Source organism: Myotis daubentonii, chromosome 16 (assembly GCF_963259705.1).
Source record: "Myotis daubentonii chromosome 16, mMyoDau2.1, whole genome shotgun sequence".
NCBI lineage: Eukaryota > Metazoa > Chordata > Mammalia > Chiroptera > Vespertilionidae > Myotis > Myotis daubentonii.
Window position 1 is genome coordinate 4,993,959 of NC_081855.1, and position 21,059 is coordinate 5,015,017.

Here is a 21,059-nt window from a genome sequence, read left to right on the forward strand (position 1 = left end):
ATTTGTATACATTTTTTAATTATACAGTTCAGTATCCTTTGTCAGGAATTTCACATGCTATACTGAACTCCTTCCTCCTATTGTAAGCTAACAAAAAGTGACTGTCACTTACCCAAGTCACCAAAATGAGCGGCCTCCATGTGGCTTGGCTGCTTCTTAAGTGTTGCCGTCCTGCTACTTGAAAAGGAGTCCATGTTGGCAGAAATGGCATTGATTGCAATATGACTTGGTCCTGCAGCCTCCAGCAAGGCATGATTTTTAGTGCTTTTTTGTGGGGAATATACAGGATTTGAGGCTATAATTTTTCAAAAAATTGTTAAAAATTAAAATTTGATAGTTTCTTAAAATTATCTTAAAGGTTCTATTAAAGCCCCCTGTTTTCTCAAAAGAGGGCTTTGAGAGAACTTTAAAAATTAAGTTTTTTGCCCACCGGCATGGCTCAGTGGTTGACCATCCCAGTTCGATTCCCGGGTTGCAGGCTTAATCCCCAGTATATGCCCTACTGAGAATCAAGCCCACAACGCAGGCATGTGCCCTGACCATGACCTACTGGTTGATGGGTTGACATTCAACCACTGAGCCACACTGGCTGGGCAACACCACTTATTTTATTGAGCAGTCAACAGACAGGTGCTCTCTATCTTAGTAAATAGCTCCCAGACACAGAATCTGAGTAATACTTGGTAATAGTTCTTATGAAAGACAAAATACATAGTACTGTAATTTAATCTATTACTCCTTGAGACGTGTTTATAGAATAAAGCAGATAAAAACATGAATGTCCATACCTGTTTCCAGGTATCTATATTTATCAATTATTCAACAAGAGTTGGGAGAATTATGCAATGAAGCTGTCTTCAAATTATTTTTTTAATTATGTCAGGAATGCTAAGCACAGATTATATACAGTCATAAATAGAGTACAAACATGGAACTTTTTTTAGCCTGGTACAAATGTAGAAGTTAGGTAGGCCAACCCTCTTAACCTACAAATGAAGAATCTGAAGGAAGTTACATGACTTCCAAAGTTATACTGTTAGTGTACAAGACTGATATGCCTGAGCCATCACGATCCCTCCTTCCTACTACCATCAAATCTAGTCTTCATAAGCCTCTGCTTGCTAAGGGCTTTTAGCCTCTATCAATGCCAATCAAATTGGAGGGCAGTATGAACTAATGTGGAATTCAAATGGCTTTAGATTAGTGGTTCTCAACCTTCCTAATGCCGAGACCCTTTAATACAGCTCCTCATGTTGTGGTGACCCCCAATTTCATTGTTACAAATTGAACATAATTAAAGCATAGTGATTAATCACAAAAACAATATGTAATTATATACGTGTTTTCCTATGGTCTTAGGTGACCCCTGTGAAAGGGTCGTTCGACCCCCAAAGGGGTCGCGACCCACAGGTTGAGAACCGCTGCATTAAATGATCAGAAATAAGCAGGAAACCATCTTACAAATCTCTTAAGTTATAAATAGTCTCCGGCAAACTGAACATATAGAGTTAATACTCAATGCCAGTCACACAACATATAAACATTTGAAAGAAAAATCTAAATAAGTAGCAACCCACAGATTTCATGTAAATAACATCTATTTATAAAATTAATATGTAATGGCTATGGAAATAATTTCCATTATAATTTTCCCATTATAATCTTTGTACATTGAAAGAATGAAGTCAGTCAAAACTACAGCAGAGAGTATAAACTAAGAATGTCTTATAAATAGGGCTAATACACTGATTCAAATAAAGCTCTCAGAATAAATGTAAGGCCATTCATCCAAAGTAATGAAGTGAAAACTGTTACCATCCACAGTGGTGGACAAACAGAAAACCAAGCCTGGCAAGTGGCAGTGCTTTCACTCAGCTAGCTGTTAGTTAAGAGTATTTTTCGATTTTTGCTGTTTTAAAATAAAATCAACTAATCACTTTTAGGGAACAATCAAATGTGTGATTAACAAGGAAGGCACTGATTCACTGTAATCACTAGAACAGCCAACAGATGCTTAGTGAAAACCAATTTATTATATGCTAGTTGTTGGGGAATATAAAAGTTAAACAGGGAAGTAAGTTAATCACAAATAACTCTAAAAAAGGGAAGAAATGATGAATGGCAAATGAAGGGAGAGGATAACAGGACTGAAGAGCTCATAAATGCAAAGCACATCCCTTTTTAATACAATGGAATATTGCTGAACTCACCTTTAACTGTCTTGGCATCTGAAGTCTTATCTTGTTCTTTGCCTTTCACTAGAAGAAAAAGAGCTTCATGACCAACCTTTATAGTAAAAAAGATACATTCTAGACATTGTAAATATTAGATGAGCTTTATTCTAACAGATAAGTATTCAAAATTCTACATGGAGGGACTAACTGCCTGGGGGCAGGGGGCAGGGCATGCATCAGGGGAGATTCTCTAAGGAAGTGACCTCTGGACAGCATTCAGTCAAGGACACTGAGTATGCTATGGAGAGAAAATGTCAGAATACCTGGGCCCAACTTCTGACTCTGCTGCCTATTGGCCATGTGATCATGGAAAAGTACTTTACTCCTCTGGGTCTCAAGTTCATTGATATCTGAAATTAGGTCAATACTAGGAATACCTACCTTAGAGGGGTGTGGATGAAAAAAATACATACTTGTAAAGGGCTTAGAGGAGTAACTACCACACAGTAAATTTAGGGTGTTTGCTGATATTATTACTATGTACAACCCACTCCTAGATGCATGCTGAAGAAAGAGTTCTTTGGTTGTACATCATATCTTATTTATTGTGTATTTCCCCCCACAGCACCAAATACAAACATTCCAAACTTAAAAACATTTTAATTTAAACTTCTAATACTCAAGGTTTAACAATTTGTTTCTTAAAAAATTATACAATCTCTCCTCTATCATACAAAACAGTAGAAATTCTACTGCAGATACACTACCAAGATTTCTAAGAAAGGAAGGTGCATGGCAGCCTAGGCCAAGTGTGAACTCTTACAGATCTAACATAAGACTATTTTCAACCCTCCTTACTTTTCTTGTGTTTTTCCAACATTAAATTTTCTTTAACCTCATCATGAAAAGCCTATCAAAATAAATCCCAAATGTACTCATCTCTCTATTTGTGCTCTTAAACATTAAAGGCTACTAGCAGGAAATAACTAGCTCTCATAGTATCTGATAAATCAATCCACAACAAATATTTGAGTGCCTATTATGTACCAAGTACTTCCCTGGCTCGGAGAAGATAGTCCTGCCTTCAAGAAGTCCACATGTGCCGAACCGGTTTGGCTCAGTGGATAGAGCGTAGGCCTGCGGACTGAAGGGTCCCAGGTTCGGTTCCGGTCAAGGGCATGTACCTTGGTTGTGGGCACATCCCCAGTGGGGGGCGTGCAGGAGGCAGCTGATCGATCTCTCTCATCGATGTTTCTAACTCTCTATCCCTCTCCCTTCTTCTCTGTAAAAAAATCAATAAAATATATTTCAAAAAAAAAAAAAAGAAGTCCACATGCAAGTATGTGGAGACAAACATGGACAAAAATAAGTTAAGATCATTTCAGGTACTGATCACTGCTGTCAGACTGAGAGAGGTGAAGAAGCTGCAGAAGAAAGTTCGAAGCTAGCTGAGGTTGGTTCATGAGGCTTAAGGAAAGAAGGCATCTCCATAACAGAAGTGCAAGGTGAAGCAGCCAGTGCTGATGTAGATGTGGCAAGTTATCCAGAAGATCTAGCTCAGATGATTAATGAAGGTGGCTACATTAAACAACATATTTCACTGTAGACAAAACAGCCTTATATTGGAAGAAGATGCCATCTAGGACTTTCATGGCTAGAGAAAAGTCAACGCCTGGCTTCAAAAGACAGGTTGACTCTCTTGTTAGGGGCTAATGCAGCTAATGACTAAGTTAAAGCCAATGCTCATTTTCCATTCCACAAATCCTAGGGCCCTTAAGAATTATGCTGATCTACTCTGACTGTGCTCTATACATGGAACAACAAAGCCTGGATAATAGCACATTTGTTTATAAGATGTTTTACTATTTTCAACTCACTGTTGAGACCTACTGCTCAGAAGAAAATACTCCTTTCAATGTATTTCAGTAAACCCTCAATTTTTTGGACTTCAATTCAACGGACTTCAGACTTAATGGACAAAACTTCTGGTCCATATGTCATATGTGAAAATTAACACCCTGTTAATTTTAAAATGCTTTGAACTAAGATTCACTTATAATTAAATCAACAGGTTATTTTTGTTATTAATTTACTGTTATTTTAAACAAACTTTAGCAAATAGGCCTTATGTTAGAAAAAATACTGTAATAATTTCACTGCCATAAATAAATATTACATATCTACATATTTAAATCCAAGGTCACCGATCTTAAACACTGTTTGGGAAATGATTAACACATGATCACCATGCATTGTGTGGTAATTGGTTCTGTTGTCCCATGTCATGACTTTCTGCAGCCATGACTTTCTGCAGCAGGTTTTTTGTTGTTGTTAAACCTCACCCTAGGATATTTTTTTTCCATTGATTTTTAGAGAGAGTGGGAGGGGGAGAGACAGAGAGAGAAACACATTGATTGGTTGCCTCATGCATATGCCCTGACTGGGCCAGGGACTGAACCTACAACCAATGTACATGCCCTTGACAGGAATCAAACCTGTTACCCTTCAGTCCAAGGGCCAACGCTCTAACCACTGAACTAAACCAGCTAGGCCTCTGCTGCAGTTTTGAGAGCTTGTTTGGAGGTTCTAGCAGGGGAGCGCAGCTACTCGTATACCCTTGACAGAAGACCGGTCCTCTCCTGGGGGGGGGGGGGGAGTTCGTCCTTTTCGACCGAGCACGCAGCTTCGGGAGGGACGCACATGGATCGGTGAGGGAGGAGGGGGATACCCGCCTAGCCAGCCAGATCAGCCAAATCAACCCTGGCGATCAATGGGGTGACAGATGTCGCAGCCAGATCGCCCTCACATCCTCTCTGCTGCAGTTTTAATGAGTGCTGGCCAAGGTTTGGATGTGTGCTAAGCCACACCCCAGCCATATGCATTTATTTACGCACAGTGACTAGTGAGTGTAGTATGTATAGAAAACTTTTCTGTGGAATTAAACTTTTCATACATACTTAATTTAATTACACAAACCTATCTATATAAGTAAAAACAGGTAAACTAATTTGTCAAATTTTTAACATATGCATTCAGAAAACCTACTTTATTATATAACAGACTTTTGGCTTTAATGGACACCCCCTCGCCTGAATTAGTCCATTGCATCAAGATTTTATTGTACTGCTCACTGACAATGCACCTGGCCACCCAAGAGCTCTCATGGAAATGCACAATGAGATTAGTGTTGTTTTCATTGACTGCTAACACAATATTCACCCCATAGACCAAGGAGTAATTTCAACTTTCAAATATATTTATTAAAAAATATACTTTGTAAGGCTATAGTTGCCAAAGTAAATTGAAAATCTGGAAATAATTTACCATTCTAGGTGCCATTAAGAACATTTGTGATTCATGAGAAGAGGTCAACATAGCAACTTAACAGGAGTTTGGAAGAAGGTGAGTCCAGCCCCTCATGGATGACTTTGAGGGGTTCAAGACTTCAGTGGAAGAAGTAACTAACTGCACATGTGGTGGAAACAGCAAGAGAACAGAAATTATAAGTGGAGCCTGAAGATGTGATTGAATTGTTGCAATCTTAGGATAGATCCTTAACAGATCGGAGTTGTTTCTTATGAATGAGCAAAGAAAATGGTTTCTTGAGATGGAATCTACTCCTGGTGAAGATGTGAACATTTTTTAAATGACAACAAAGGATTCAGAACATTACATAAACTTGAAATAGTAGTATCACGGTTTGAGAGAACTGATTCCAATTTTGAAAGAAGTTCTATGGGGGTAAAATGCTATCAGACAGCATTGCACGCTACAGAGAAAGCATTCACAAAAGCAAGAGCCAATCAATGCGGCAAACGTCATTACTGTTGTACAGGCACCACCACCCTGATCAGTTAGTTAGCAGCCACCGTCAGAGGCAAGACCCTCCACTAGCTCAGATAATGGGTAGCATTTTTTAGCAATAAAGTATTTTTTAGTATGTACATTGTTTTTTAAACATAGTGCTATTGCTTACACACTTCATAGACCAGTGGTTCTCAACCTTCTGGCCCTTTAAATACAGTTCCTCATGTTGTGACCCAACCATAAAATTATTTTCGTTGCTACTTCATAACTGTAAGGCTGCTACTGTTATGAATCGTAATGTAAATATCTGATATGCAGGATGGTCTTAGGCGACCCCTGTGAAAGGGTCGTTCGACCGCCAAAGGGTTCGTGACCCACAGGTTGAGAACTTTTATATGCACTGGGAAACCAAAATATTTGTGACTCACTTTGATATTTGCTTTACTGCAGTGGTCTGAAACCAAACGTACAATATCTCTGAGGTATGCTTATGTTCTTGTACACATATCTTACACTTGTATTCATATAATTCAACATTTGTCTATATTGATGCAATTCTAGTTTTCATGTAGCTCTAGTTCATTTTAGCTGCTTAATTCCTTTAAATAAATATGCCTTTATTTACCCATTTTCCTGTTAAGTAACATTTAGATTTTAGTTTCTAATTTCCACAAACACTGATGTGATGAACATTCTATAGAGTACATGTCTTCCTATGTGTATACATAAGAATTTCTCTAAGATAAATCCCTAGTAATGGCACTGCTGGGTAACATATTATTTGCATTTTCTTTTACAAAAGTAGTGATATCAATTTACACTACCTCTGTACTTCATATTTATATCCTTGGTACTTTTAATTTTTGCCAACTTAATAGTTCCCAAATGGTATTTGATGGTGTTTTTAATTCATTTCCTTGATTTTCTTTGATGTAACATCCTTTTATGTTCATTGGCTATTCAAGTTTCCTCTTTTATGGACTGCTTATTCATGTTGTCTTTTATTTGTAGAAATCCTATTCATATCCTGAATACGAATCTTTTGTTGTTTGCACTGCAAATGCCTTAGGTATATTTTATTGTATGAGTTTTTTTTTTATTTTAACGTCAAATTTACTTATGTGGATTGTATTTTCCTGCCTTATTTTTTAAAATACCCTTTCCTGCCCCAAATCAGATTATCCTCCCTCTATTTTCTTCTATACGATTTCAAGTTTTGCTTTTTCAAATTCTGGCTCTTATCTACTTGGTATTTATTTCTGTGTATCAAGGGTTGGCAAACTATATAGCACATGGGCCAAATCCATCCCACTACCAGTTTTTTTTCCAAATATGTATTTTTGTTGATTTCAGAGAAGGAAAGTGAGAGATAGAAACATCAATGATGAGAATCATTGATTGGCTGCCTCCTGCACGTCCCCTACTGAGGATTGAGCCCTCAACCTAGGCATGTGCCCTTGGCCAGAATTGAACCCAGGACCCTTCAGTCCACAGGCCAACACTCTATCCACCAAGCCAAACCAGCTAGGGTGCCACTACAAGGTTTTTTTTTTAAATAATGTTTTATTTTAGCATAGCCATGTCCATTTGTTTATATATATACTAGGGGCCCGGTGCACGAAATTCGCGCACTGGGTGTGTGTGGAGGGGAGTGTCCCTCAGCCCAGCCTGCCCCCTCTCACATACTGGGAGCCCTCAGGCGTTGACCCCCATCACCCTCCAATCGCAGGATCGGCCCCTTGCCCAGGCCTGACACCTCTGGCCTAGGCGTCCGCCCAGGCAGCGGGGACCTGCAGTGGCAGCGGGGGGCGCCGCGATTGCGCGGGCTCTGCTCCTGCCCCTGCAGGATGCCTCTGGCTGAGGTGTTCGGCCTGGGCAGCGGGGACCCACAGCTGCAGCGGCCCCGCGATCGTGGGCTCCGCTTTAGGCCCAGGCAAGGGACCCCTAGCTCCTGGGACTGCCAGCTTCGACCGTGCCCAGCTCCCATCGCTGGCTCCACCCCTACTTCCTGCTATCACTGGCTAGGGTGGAAAAGGTGCCTGATTCTCCGATCATGGCTGGGGGGCAGGGCAAAGGCGGCCCCAGGGCCACCTTTGCCCTGCCCCCCAGTTCTTAGCTCCCCCGTGGGTTTCTGATCACTGTCAGTGGCAGGGGGCTTCTTCCTGCTTTCCCTTTCACCTCCCTGCATTGTGCCTACATATGCAAATTAACCACCATCTTGTTGGCAGTTAACTGCCAATCTTAGTTGGCAGTTAATTTGCATATAGCCCTGATTAGCCAATGAAAAGGGTATCTTCGTACGCAAATCACAATTTTTCTCTTTTATTAGTGTTGATATACACACTGCCTATGGCTTCAAGGATAGACAGTGAGACAGAGACCATATGGCCTGCAAAGCCTAAAATATTTACTATCTGTCCTTTTACATAAAACGTTTGTTGAACCCTGAATGTATATAATAAAAGATAGGGAATCTTATTCATTCATTATTTATTTACTAGAGGCCCGGTGCATGAAATTTGTGCACTGGGGGCGAGGGGGCCCCCTCAGCCCAGCTTGCACCCTCTCTAATCTGGGACCCCTCGGACATCCCTCTCACAATCCTGGACCACTGGCTTCTAATCGCTCACCTGCCTGCCTGATGGCCCCTCACTGCCTCTGTGTGCCGGCCTGATCGCCCCTAACTAGCCGCCCTGCCAGCCTGGTCACCCCTTACTGCCCCCCCCTGCTGACCTGGTCACCCCTAACTACACCCCCCCGCTGGCCTGGTTGCCCCCAACTGCCCCCTGCCAGCCTGATCTCCCCTAACTGCCCCCCCCACCAGCCTGGTCACCCCTTACTGCCCCCCCCGCCCGCTGATCTGGTCACCCCCAACTACACCCCACCCCCCGCTGGCCTGGTCGCCCCCAACTGCCCCCTGCCAGCCTGGTTGCCCCTCACATCCCCCCCGCCCCACCAGCCTGGTCGCCCCACGCAGCCTGCTTGTTCAGTCGTTTGGTTGTCCCTCACTAACCCTCCTGCTGGCCTGGTCGTAGGCAGCCATCTTGTGAGAGCGTGAGGGTCAATTGCCATATTACCTCTTTATTGTATAGGGTTTATTTTGCCAGAGGAATAACAAGCATCATTTAGTCCCAAGTGAATAGGAACTCTTTATTTACCAAGCACCCATATATACATGATCTGTTTCTGGGCATTCAATTCTACTGTCTTAATTACTAAACTATATAATAAGCCTATGGCAGGGCCAAGTCCTCTATCTATCTTTTCCAAAACTATCTTCAATATTAATTATATGATCAAATTCTCCTTATCCTAAACTCCCAGGGGAATTTCTTTTTAAACATCACTAACTTAATGATTAAGTTGGAAGAGTTCACATCTTTCTGGTATTAAATCTTTTTATCCACAAGCATGGTATACCTTCCCATTTATTTGGTTCTTCTTTTATGTACAATTATGTTTTGTAAATTCCTTAAAACTTTGAGTGTTTTGTTTTAACTAGAATACAGGGAGACACAATTGAGTTTTATTTCATTTTAAATATATTTTTATTGATTTCAGAGAGGAAGGGGGTGGGAGAGAGAAAGAGACATCAATGAGAGATAATCATAGATCGGCTGCCTCCTGCACGCCCCACACTGGGGATTGAGCCTGCATGTGCCCTGACCAAGAATCGAACCATCACCTCTTGGTTCACAGCTCCACGCTCAACCACTGAGCCATGCTGACCGAACACAATTGATTTTTAAATACAGACAGTCCTCGGGTTATGTCAGACTTGAAGTATGTCATTTCGTGGTAACATTGTCATCTGCCATTTATAAAAAAAAAACAAAGTTCCATCATTTCAACGTATGTACATATGTGCTTTATGTTTTTTATTATTTATTTACCACAAGTAAAGGTCAGGAATTTATCTTTTAAATTTGTTTTACTGTTTCACTTCATTGCTGCTGTGTTTGTGCTCCATGTGAGTAACGTAGATGCTTATGTTGGTGGGTTCCGACTTATGGTGAAAATCACGTTATATCACGCCATAGGAATGGATCTCCAATATAACCTGAGGATCTACTGTACTTGGATATTTTTAAAACCCAGCCAAACTCTTTTGAGTTCTAATGGTATGTGATTTTCTTGAATTTTCTATCTATATAATCATATTACCCCAAAATAATGACTCTTTTGTTCTCCGCCCCTCCCAAACTTAATTTTTCCTTCTTTTTTCATGTATGTGCTATTATAAAGACATTAACTTTCCTTTTAAAAGATATATATTGTTACTGATTTCAGAGAAGAAGGGGGAAACATCTATGATGAGAATCATTGATCGGCTATCTCCTGCATGCCCCACTACTGGGAATCGAGCCCGCAACCGGGCATGTGCCCTGATTGGGATTCGAATCGTGACCTCCTGGTTCATAGGTCGACGCTCAACTACTGAGCCACACTGGCTAGGCTAGCTTTCTTTTTGTTTGTAGATCTGTGATGGTATTTTCCCGTCCTTTTACTTTTAACCTTCCCATGATCTTTTCTCTATTTAAACTAGAGGCTCGATGCACAAAATTTGTGCAAAGTTAGGGATCCTAGGCCTCGCCAGCGATCGGGGCTGATCTGTGAGGCGACCAGTGGGGTGATCGGGGTGGGGGGGAGCTCCCCCCCCCCCCCCGCTGGCACCCGCCTTGGCTAGTCTGGGGCCTTCGGGCTGGGGGCAGCTCCTTCATTGAGCGTCTGCCCCCTGGTGGTCAATGCATGTCATAGCAACTGGTCGTTCCACCAGTTGTTCTGCTGTTCAGTCGATTTGCATATTAGGCTTTTATTATATAGGATAGAGGCCTGGTGCATGGGTGGGGATGGCTGGCCTGCCCTGAAGGGGGCCCCGGATTGGGGTGGGGGGTCCTCACTGGGGGCGGGGCCAGCCTAGGCGAGGGTCTGCCGGGTTTTTGCATGGCGGCCACGCCCCAATTGGGGTTGGGGTCCCTGCTGGAGGGCGGGACCGGCCTGGGCTTGGGGCCTCTGAGGGTTTGCAGGCCGGCCACACCCCCGATTGGGGTGGGGGTCCCCGCTGGGGGGCGGGGCAGGGCAGGCCTGGACAAGGGGCTGTGGGAGGTTTGCAGGCCGGCCATGGCCCTGGCTTTGTCAGAAAGGACGTCCAGAAGACATCCGGTCTATGCAGTCTAATTAGCATATTACCCTTTTATTAGTATAGATAGTACATAGGAGGAATCCAATCCATATTTAAACTGTCTGGGTTAGTCCATTTCTGTTTATTTCTAAAACACAGCATTCCTAAACTCTAACTATGACTGAATTTGTTGATTTCTCCTGGTAACTGTATATTTTGCTTTAAATATTTTGAGACTGACATTAGGTACAAACTAGTTCAGAATTTTATTTTCCTAGTACCCTATTCATTTTATAATGTAGTGACCTTTTTTGCCCTAACAAAAATATTTTTGCTTTATACTTTAAAATATTTCATCTGTGACACAAACTTTCTTCTGATGAACATCTGTCTAGTGAATTTACCCATTTATTTTAAATTTTGTTATGCCCTTATGTTTCGGTTGTCTCTCTGGTAAATGGCTTAAGGGTTCATTTCAGTCTATCATCAAAACTGAGTCTTTATCTTTAGCTATATGGACTTTTTACTATATATTTAGCCATATGGATTTTAGTCTATTTACGTTTATTGTGATTATGGATCCATTTAGGTTTATTTCTGCTGCCTTATTTTGTACTACTAAGTTTTTCTTATGTATTTTTTTCATTATGAAACATTTAAAACTTAAAAGACAGACCTTAATATGAGGTATATTCCAATTTATCAAATCTTAACATTGTCAAATTTGTTTCAGAAGAACTTTTATTTTTTTATTTTTTATTTTTTAAATATATTTTTATTGATTTTTTACAGAGAGGAAGGGAGAGAGATAGAGAGTTAGAAACATCGATGAGAGAGAAACATCAGTCAGCTGCCTCCTGCACATCTCCTACAGGGGATATGCCCGCAACCCAGGAACATGCCCTTGACCGGAATCGAACCCGGGACACTTCAGTCCGCAGGCCGACGCTCTATCCACTGAGCCAAACCGGTTTCGGCTCAGAAGAACTTTTAAAAGAAATAAAACATTGCAGGTGCAACTGAAACATCGCCCTGATTTCTTTACTCCTCTCCCAAGAGAAACAATTTCATAAATTGAATGCTTATTGTTTCTACCGCATTTTTACTCTTTAACAGATTTATGCATCTATGAACAACACAGAGTACTGCTTGAGGATTTTAAACTTCATACAAGGGGATGTACCAATTGACATTTCCAGCAGCAGTGGATCCTAGCCAATATTTGTATATCCAGGTTTTAATCCCAACTCCACAGGTCTTCTCAAGAACTTCACTCATGCAAGCTACACCCTCTCTTCCAAATCAACCTCTCCCTCTCTAATGAATCATTCCTTAAAAATAAAACAAAAACACATCTCAACCCAACATCCCCTTCCAGCTATTGTCACTTTTTGTTACTTTTCACTGCCAAGTTTTTTGAAAAGGTATTCTTAATTACTCCATTTTCCTCATTTCACATTCTTCCCTCAATCCATTCCACTGACACCACTCTTATATGTCATTGATCACTTACACATTATCAAATTGAGTAGATAGTTCTATTTATCTTGACCTTGCAGATAACACTCCACACAATACTCCCCCTTTTTGAAATATTATCTTCCTTAGCTTCCATGACATTGCACTCCTACATCCCTGACATTTTATTTTCAATTCTCCTTGGCCAAGGATGGATGTTCCTCAACTTCTAAATTCTGGATTAATCTCAGAGCCCTCTCCTAGGCTCCTGTCTTGTCTATAGTATGGCGGGAGATGCTATCAGGCCACCGAACTCATCCTCCCCTTAACTACAGTCTGGCACATAACTGGCCCATTATTTTTCATTTCCCAGAAGCCTTTGCAGTTATCTATGACCATATGACTAGCTCTCACCAACAGAATATGAATAGAAATGGAATGTCCAATTTTCTGGCCAAAACTTCATTCCTTCATACTTTTTCCCCTTACCATGAGTGAGAGGACAAAGGACAGACAGAAGAGGCTATGGCCTGCCTTTGATGAAACAGCCCACAATCCAAAGGAAAGAGAAATAACAAGATGGGAAGAAAACGATCCTTTAATCATCGTGAAGCAAAGACACCCAATGACCAGGAACGTGGACTGTTACACAAGAGAAAAATAAACGTCTATCTGTAGTGTCTCTTTGTTTTGGTAGCTTAGCTGTTCAACCTAATTCATATATACAGTAGGTCCTTGGGTTACGTCGGAGATCCGTTCCTACGGCGCGACCTAACGCGATTTTTGCTGTAAGTCAGAACCCACCTACATAAGCACCCACGTCACTCACATGGAGCACAGACACAGCAGTAATAAAGTGAAACAGTAAAAAAAAAAATTAAAGGAAAGATAACAATTCCTGACCTTTACTTGTGGTAAATAAATAGTAAAAAATATAAAGCACATACGTCAAAATGACAGTCCTTTTTTTTTAATAAGTAAATTGGAGATGGCAACGTAACCACAAAACGACATACATCGAGTCCAATGTAACCCGAGGACTATCTGTATTATATGTAGTTCTTAGGTCATTGATGCCGAACCTATGACACGCATGTCAGAGGTGACACGCAAACTCATTTTTTTGGTTGATTTTTCTTTGTTAAATGGCATTTAAATATATAAAATAAATATCAAAAATATAAGTCTTTGTTTTACTATGGTTGCAAATATCAAAAAATTTCTATATGTGACACGGCACCAGAGTTAAGTTAGGGTTTTTCAAAATGCTGACACGCCAAGCTCAAAAGGTTCGCCATCACTGCCTTAGGTGATTTCATATAGTTCCATGTCTTTATCATTTATGCATAGTACTTCTAAATCCAGATCTGGAGTTCTAACCTCCTTCCAGGACTACAAACTTGTACATCCAACAGCTTCGGTGACATATGCATATGGATGTCCGAATGTTATGGCAAGCTCACAATAGCCAAAAGAGAATTCCTGATTCCTTTTACTCCAAACTCTGAGCCCAAAGCTTTTCCAATTTTTTCTTCACTCCACTCACTTATTCAAGTGCTATCTCTACCTCTAAAACCTACCCCATTCCCTTCCTCTCCAAGTGAGTTACAACCTTCTTTCTGTTGCTTGAACACAGGGAACTCATTCCTGCCTCAGGACATTTGTACTACCAGTTCTCTCTAGCTAGAATGTAGTTCCTTTTATCTTTAAAAGGCTGGCTCTCTCCTCATTAAGATCTTAGTTAAATACCATTTTGTCAGACAAGTTGTCCCTTTAATGTAAATTGTTATCCTGGGTCTGCTCCCACATCAGTTTAAATTCCCTGCACAGCACCAATTGCTACCTGATATTTCTCTTATTTTTTTATTCACTTATTCAACAAATATTTACTAAATTCCTAACTATATTCCAGGCACTAACCTAGACACAGATACAGCCATAAAAATAAAAAATAAAAAGTCGGCTTGGATGTACATTCTAATAAAATACATAGTAAAGCAGATGGTGATAAATGCTATAGAGAAAAAATAAAGTAGGGCAAGGGGATGGGAGTGCAGGGCCAGTGACTGCAATGTTAAGTAGGATGGCCAATGAAAGCTTCACTAAGATGACAACTGATCAAAAACCTGAGAGATAAGGAAGCAAAATAGGTAGGTGTCTGTGAGAAGTTGTTTCCAGCAGAAAGAACAAGTGCAAAGGCACTGAGGTGGGAATACACTGGACAAGGAGGGCAATATAAATGGAAGAGTGATGGAGGAGAGCAGGAGATGAACCTAACGAGGAAATGGGACCTAGATTATGGAAGCCACTAGAGGAATCTGAACAGATATTTTGAAAATATACCATAGGGGTCAACGATGAAAGAAAGGAAACCAAACCGTAAGCAAAATAATGCTGCTTCCTCAATTTTCACAAAACCAGCCTCCTCGTGACATTTAAACGGAGATTGGAATGGCATCCTCTCAGAGGGCTTCCTTAACCACCCAACCTAAATAGAGATGACTGCCTAGGCGAGGGTGGTGAGAAGTGGCTGAATTTGGATATGTCCTGGGGTATACCTAATAGATTTGCTAATAAATTAAATAGAGGAGTGAAAGAGAGGTCTACAAATGTAATAAAGTTTAGCCTGAGCAGTGAAAAGGCCAGAAATGACATTTATTGAAATGAGAAAAGCAGATGAACAGGTTTAGAACAACTGTATATGGAGTTAAGTTTTAGATACAGTAATTTAAAGATGTATCTAATTATATATATCAACAGTAATAACTAACAATAGTCTATTAATTAGATATCTATTATGCACAGGTATAAAGTGGACTGACAACAGATCAGGCCAGTCTGAATTCAGTGGAGGTGTAAATTTGGGAACATCAGCATATGAGTAATATTTTAAAATGGTATTTAAAGACTGGATGAGAGTCCTAAGTAAATAAGACCATCTCAACTTCCATTCTCATCACATTCAGTCTCCAAAATATATCTAGAATAATCTTTTTAAAACATAAAATAAGATCAAGTCACTCCTCTTTGAAATTTTAAAAATATTGTCTCTGCACTTGGAATAAAACCTACACATGGCCTATAATGCTCTGGATCATCTGACCCGTCTCCTTCCCCAAGCTTGAGTCACATGGCCTTTCTTTACTTTCTTGAAGGGCACCAAATTCCCTCCCTCCCCACCTTCGAACATGCCTTTCTATGCCTGGAATGCTATCCCCTGGCCTCTACATGCGACCTCCTGCTGGTCCCTCAGCTCTAAATTTCGAGGCCACCTGCGGAGGCCTTTCTCTAACACCCAACCTAAATGTTTCTTCAGCCAAGTTACCACTTTCTAAACACTGTACTCAACTGAGAGAGAGAGAGATTGACTGTGTACTCTCTCAGTTAACGAAAGCCCATGGGTGCAGGGACTTGGTCTCATTCAGTGCTCTACACCGAGGGCCTAGCGCAGTGCCTGGCAAACAGTATTTGTTGAATAGAGACAACAGTCCATTGTGCAACACGCAATGTGTCTCACTATACATAAAATGCTCCCCACCCCCACCCCCCTACAAATAAATGACAAAAACAACTAACCACTTCAAAACTGTCAAACAGCCGTAGCTGGTTTGGCTCAGTGGATAGAGTGTGGGTGGGACTGCGGACTCAAGGGTCCCGAGTTGATTCCGGTCAAGGGCCCATGCCCGGGTTGTTGGCTTGATCCCCAGTAGGGGGCGTGCAGGAGAGGCAGCCGATCAATGATTCTCATCATTGATGTTTCTCTCTCTCCCTCTCCCTTCCTCTCTGAAATCAATAAAAATTTAAAAAATTTAAAAACAAACAAACCTGTCAAATTACACACTTATTAACGGAAAGGTACCTTACTTCCTTGTACCACTTTACTGGGTTTCATTTATTCAGCAGCGTTTTCATTCATTCACCAAACTTTGTATGCACTTAAAAGGAATGCTTTAATTCATAGTCACAGTTGAATGAAGCCTTTAGGGAACAACTAATTTTCAGTTGACAGAGAAGTAGCTACACAGTTAGTAGGCAGAGCTGTCAGGTGAACCGAAGTCCCTGATTTAGTTCAGTGTTTTTCCAAAACCAGTTTTGATCTGGTACAGTTTCTCTGAAGCAGCAAGGATTTATACAAGAACCACTGTCACCTCAAGACACTTGTTCACTTTGGACATGTACGTTTTACATAAAATGCAACAATCCAGCATACACACACAAAATCTACTGAAAACGGGACATCTACGATTAAACTTGAAAATCAGAAATATAAGTATTTTGTTTATGAAGTTAGCGTTCCAGTAGTTAGTAAACGTGCTAGGTCGTCAAAAGGAGCAGTCTTCTTCATTTGGGAACTTTTAGCAATTAGTAATGTCATTTTAGGAACAGCAGGACCTCCTCCGCGCAAAAAAATATGCAAACTGGAAAGAAGCACTAGTTGAAAATTTTTATATGTTGCTTTTATACATACAGCTCGCAATATTCTGAAGTCAGGGACTTCCGCAACAAGCTACGAAAGGAATTTCCTTTTTCTTGATCCACAGTGTAAATAGACGCAGGTACGCACACGCACCCGAAAAGCGATTCTTTCGCGAACAGTCATTAACTTGCATACGTTTCCGCAAACAATTGTGGACCAATTTCCAAAAGTGGGCAATTTCCCGGTGACCTCGCGGAGGAGGCCGCCTCCCCCTCCCTGCGGCCCGGAGCACAGCGAGGCACGCACTGGCGTCTGCGCGGAGGCCCACGGCCTCGCTGCCCCGCAGGAAGCCCCCGCAGACCCACCGCCCGCCGCCGCCCGAGGCCGCCCTGGTTCTCCGCCCGCGCCCCCTCAGCTACCTTTCCGCCGGAAGAAGGACATGGCGGGGCCAGGGTCGGGGCGGAGGGCGCGGGGGGACTGTCGCGGGGACGGCCCAGCTCCCCTCATTCAGCCACCGGTCCTGACTTCCGGCCCGCAGAGGCCGCCGCACTAGCCCGAAAAGAGACCCTTCCTCCTGGCGTGGGCCCCGCCGCCTCCTCGCGACGCCCAGGAACCTCCTACCGCCATATTATCAACCAGCCGCCGGCCGGAGTTCCGGTCCTTCCCCGCGCGAGGCTTCACGGGAGGCGCCACGCGCCGGCCCCGCCCCGCGCGCCGGCCCCGCCCCGCGCGCCGGCCCCGCCCCGCGCGCCGGCCCCGCCCCGCGCGCCGGCCCCGCCCCGCGCGCCGGCCCCGCCCCGCGCGCCGGCCCCGCCCCGCGCGCCGGCCCCGCCCCGCGCGCCGGCCCCGCCCCGCGCGCCGGCCCCGCCCCGCGCGCCGGCCCCGCCCCGCGCGCCGGCCCCGCCCCGCGCGCCGGCCCCGCCCCGCGCGCCGGCCCCGCCCCGCCCCGCGCGCCGGCCCCGCCCCGCGCGCCGGCCCCGCCCCGCGCGCCGGCCCCGCCCCGCGCGCCGGCCCCGCCCCGCCCCGCGCGCCGGCCCCGCCCCGCGCGCCGGCCCCGCCCCGCGCGCCGGCCCCGCCCCGCCCCGCGCGCCGGCCCCGCCCCGCCCCGCGCGCCGGCCCCGCCCCGCCCCGCGCGCCGGCCCCGCCCCGCCCCGCGCGCCGGCCCCGCCCCGCGCGCCGGCCCCGCCCCGCCCCGCGCGCCGGCCCCGCCCCGCCCCGCGCGCCGGCCCCGCCCCGCCCCGCGCGCCGGCCCCGCCCCGCCCCGCGCGCCGGCCCCGCCCCGCGCGCCTCCTCCCGAAGGGCGGATACCCGGCTCGCACCCGAGCTCCCGCCCGGCTTGGCGCCTGGGCGGCCCAGGCCCTCCCTTTCCCAAGCGCTGAGCCCGCCCGCCGTCTGCGGCCGTGTCTCCCAGGGAGCGCGCCCAGCTCGGCGGAGCGGGGTGGCCGCCGCAGCGTCGGCACCGGGCCTGGGCACCTTCTCTCAGCGAGCCCTAAAGCAGGGCTAATCCCGGCTCAGCCCCTGCCGCTTCTCCGGGTTTGGCTGAACGGCGATGACGGGCAAGAGCAGCTGCACCCGGACCGCCTTCCCGTGCTCTCCCGGGGAGCCGACCGCCACCCCACCCGCCGCGGGCTGGAGGCCATGGGTGTTCCGGGTGGAGACTGGGAGGCATAACCTGTTTTAAGCGGCTCCACTGGCACCTCCGTCTGTAACCTTGGTGATGAGGAAGGATGGACTTGCCGTATTCTCAGAATGCAGGCAGCTGAGGTTTGAAAGGCTCCTAAAGCGAAAGCCTCGCCATTGTTGACCCGGCCAACGCCAGTGAGCCATCCTTCAAGCGCTGTTCAGATATCATTTTCCTGTGAACCTGATGACAGGCCATTTATCAGAAGCCAGAGTGAAACGAGCCTCCCCGCTTCTAGTGCCCTCACCACCCCATGAACTGCTCAGGGACTGGGTGATTGTTGTAACCTTGAGCTCCTGCTGCAAAGAGCTGGGAAATCATGGCAGCTCAGTAAATGTTGAGTGGGTTTTTTAAATTTATGAAGTCCATCAGGTGACGGATGGGGAAACTGAGGTCCAGAGAGAAGAGGCAACTTGTCTACGATTATGCAGTGTGTCAACACTGAGACTGTAACTAGAACTCAGGCTCTTGTATTCTTCAGTATATGGGTCCTTCACATCCTTTGTTAAGTTTAATCCTAAGTATTTTATTCTTTTTTGTTGCAATTGCAAAAGGAATTTTTTTTCTTCTTCTGAAGTTTCATTGTTAATATATAGGAATACAGTGGATTTTTGTACATTGATTTTGTATCCTGCATCTTTGCTGTATTTGTTTATTGTTTCTAACAGGGTGTTGGTAGAGTCTTTAGAGTTTTCTGTATACAGAATCATGTCACCTGGAAAAAGTGACACTTTTATTTCTTAATCCCCTGTTTGGATGCCTTTTATTTCTTTCTCTTGCCTGATTGCTCTGGCTAGAACTTCCAGCACTTTGTTGAATAAGACTAGTGAGAGTGGGCGTCCTTATCCTCCTCCTGATTTTAGAGGAAAAGCTTTCAGTTTTTCACCATTGGGTATGACATTGGCTGAGAGTTTGTCATACCTGTGGCCTTTATTATGCTGACTACTTTCCTTCTGTACCCATGTTATTGTTTTAACCATAAATGGATGATGTGTTTTACCAAATGCTTTTTCCTTTGTCCTTTGTTTTGTTAATGTGGTGTATTACATTGATTAATTTGTGTGGGTTAAACCATCCTTTTGCCCCTAGAATGAACGGCACTTGATCATGATGTATTTTTTTAAATGTATTGTTGTATTCAAGTTGCTGGTATTTTGTTTAGGATTTTTACATCTGTATTCATCAGAGATATTGGTCTGTAGTTTTCTTTTTTTAGTGTTATCCTGGCCAGGTTTTGGTATCTGGTTTATGTTGAGCACATAAAATGTGTTAGGAAGTATTGCCCCTTCTTCAATTTTTTTAGTTTGATTAGGATAGGTATCAAATCTCTCAAACAAGCAGCATCTGATGTCAGCTCATCCCATTCCTCTCAATAAGAGGCCGAGGCCAGGCACTAGCACCAGCCTGCCTTGTTTCACAGGTGAACCTCACCTGGACACTTCCAAGCCCAATACAAGTAGCAGCCATCTTCAGATCTCTCTGTAGCTCCTGCTGGGTGGCCCCAGGCAGTGGCTGACTTTGCACCTCCCAGGGGGCCCCAGAGTCAGTGCACCAGGTGGACAGCTCAGACCTCACCAGATTACAACTCTATACATCCACAAGTGACACACTCAAGGGAAAGAATCAGTGAGCACCAAAGCCCCACTGAAGCAAGTCCTGCTCCATAGGGGTGTCTTCCACTACAGATCTTCCACTGTAGTCAAAGTTTGTTCTACAGCCAATTGGCCTGGAGGTCAATTCCTCCCAGTGACGCCAACAGCCATCAAGGCTCAACTACAACAAGACTGTGCACACAGCCCACATAGCTGTGTACCTAGTGTGCCCAGCTCAGGTGACTGGGGAGGCTGAGAAACTGAGTACTACAGGACACCTACTACAAAGTCCACTCTACCAATTCCAGGAGACATAGCAGCTCTCTCTAATACCTAGAAACAAACATGGGGAAGCAGCCAAAATGTGGAGACAATAAAACATGTCACAAACGAAAAAAATGGAAGCAAGCAAACTACTGGATACAGAGTTCAAAACCATGGTTATAAGGATACTCACAGATCTTAATGAGAGCTTTAAGGAACTTAGTGAGACTTTCAAAAATCTTAGCAAGAATTTCAAAGACATGAAAAAGGACCAGTCAGAAATTAAACATACACTGACTGAAATAAAGAATACTTCATAGGGATTAAACGCAAGAGTAGAGGATTCTGAGAATGAAATAAATGATTTAGAATATGAGGAACTAAAAACACCCAATCAGAAGAGCAAAAAGAATGCAAAAATATGAAGATAGTGTAAGGAGTCTCTGCAACAATTTCAAGTGTACCAACATTTACATCATAGGGGTGCCAGAAGGAGAAAAGAGAGAGCAAGATATTGAAAACCTATTTGAAGAAATAATGACGG

General features: G+C 43.9%; 1 protein-coding gene across 7 annotated transcripts in view; it reads right to left on the bottom strand.

The window, feature by feature from the left end:
- AKAP10 (A-kinase anchoring protein 10) overlaps positions 1 to 17,666 on the bottom strand; it is a 110,487-nt gene extending 92,821 nt beyond the window's left edge. For 4 of the 7 annotated variants that reach the window (XR_009449045.1, XR_009449046.1, XR_009449047.1 and 1 more), the window contains exons 1-3: positions 17,398 to 17,666; positions 2,211 to 2,258; positions 113 to 295 (exon numbers count right to left, since the gene is read on the bottom strand). Coding sequence is in view for 3 of the 7 variants with exons in the window: in XM_059668483.1 (XP_059524466.1) it covers positions 113 to 295; positions 2,211 to 2,258; positions 17,398 to 17,485 (319 nt within the window). In the remaining 4 variants the exon portion in view is untranslated. Of the gene's footprint in view, positions 1 to 112; positions 296 to 2,210; positions 2,259 to 5,498; positions 5,636 to 17,397 lie in introns of all 7 variants that reach the window. The other 3 variants (XR_009449044.1, XM_059668481.1, XM_059668482.1) reach the window with 2 other exon arrangements.
- Between the last annotated feature and the right edge of the window lie 3,393 nt (positions 17,667 to 21,059).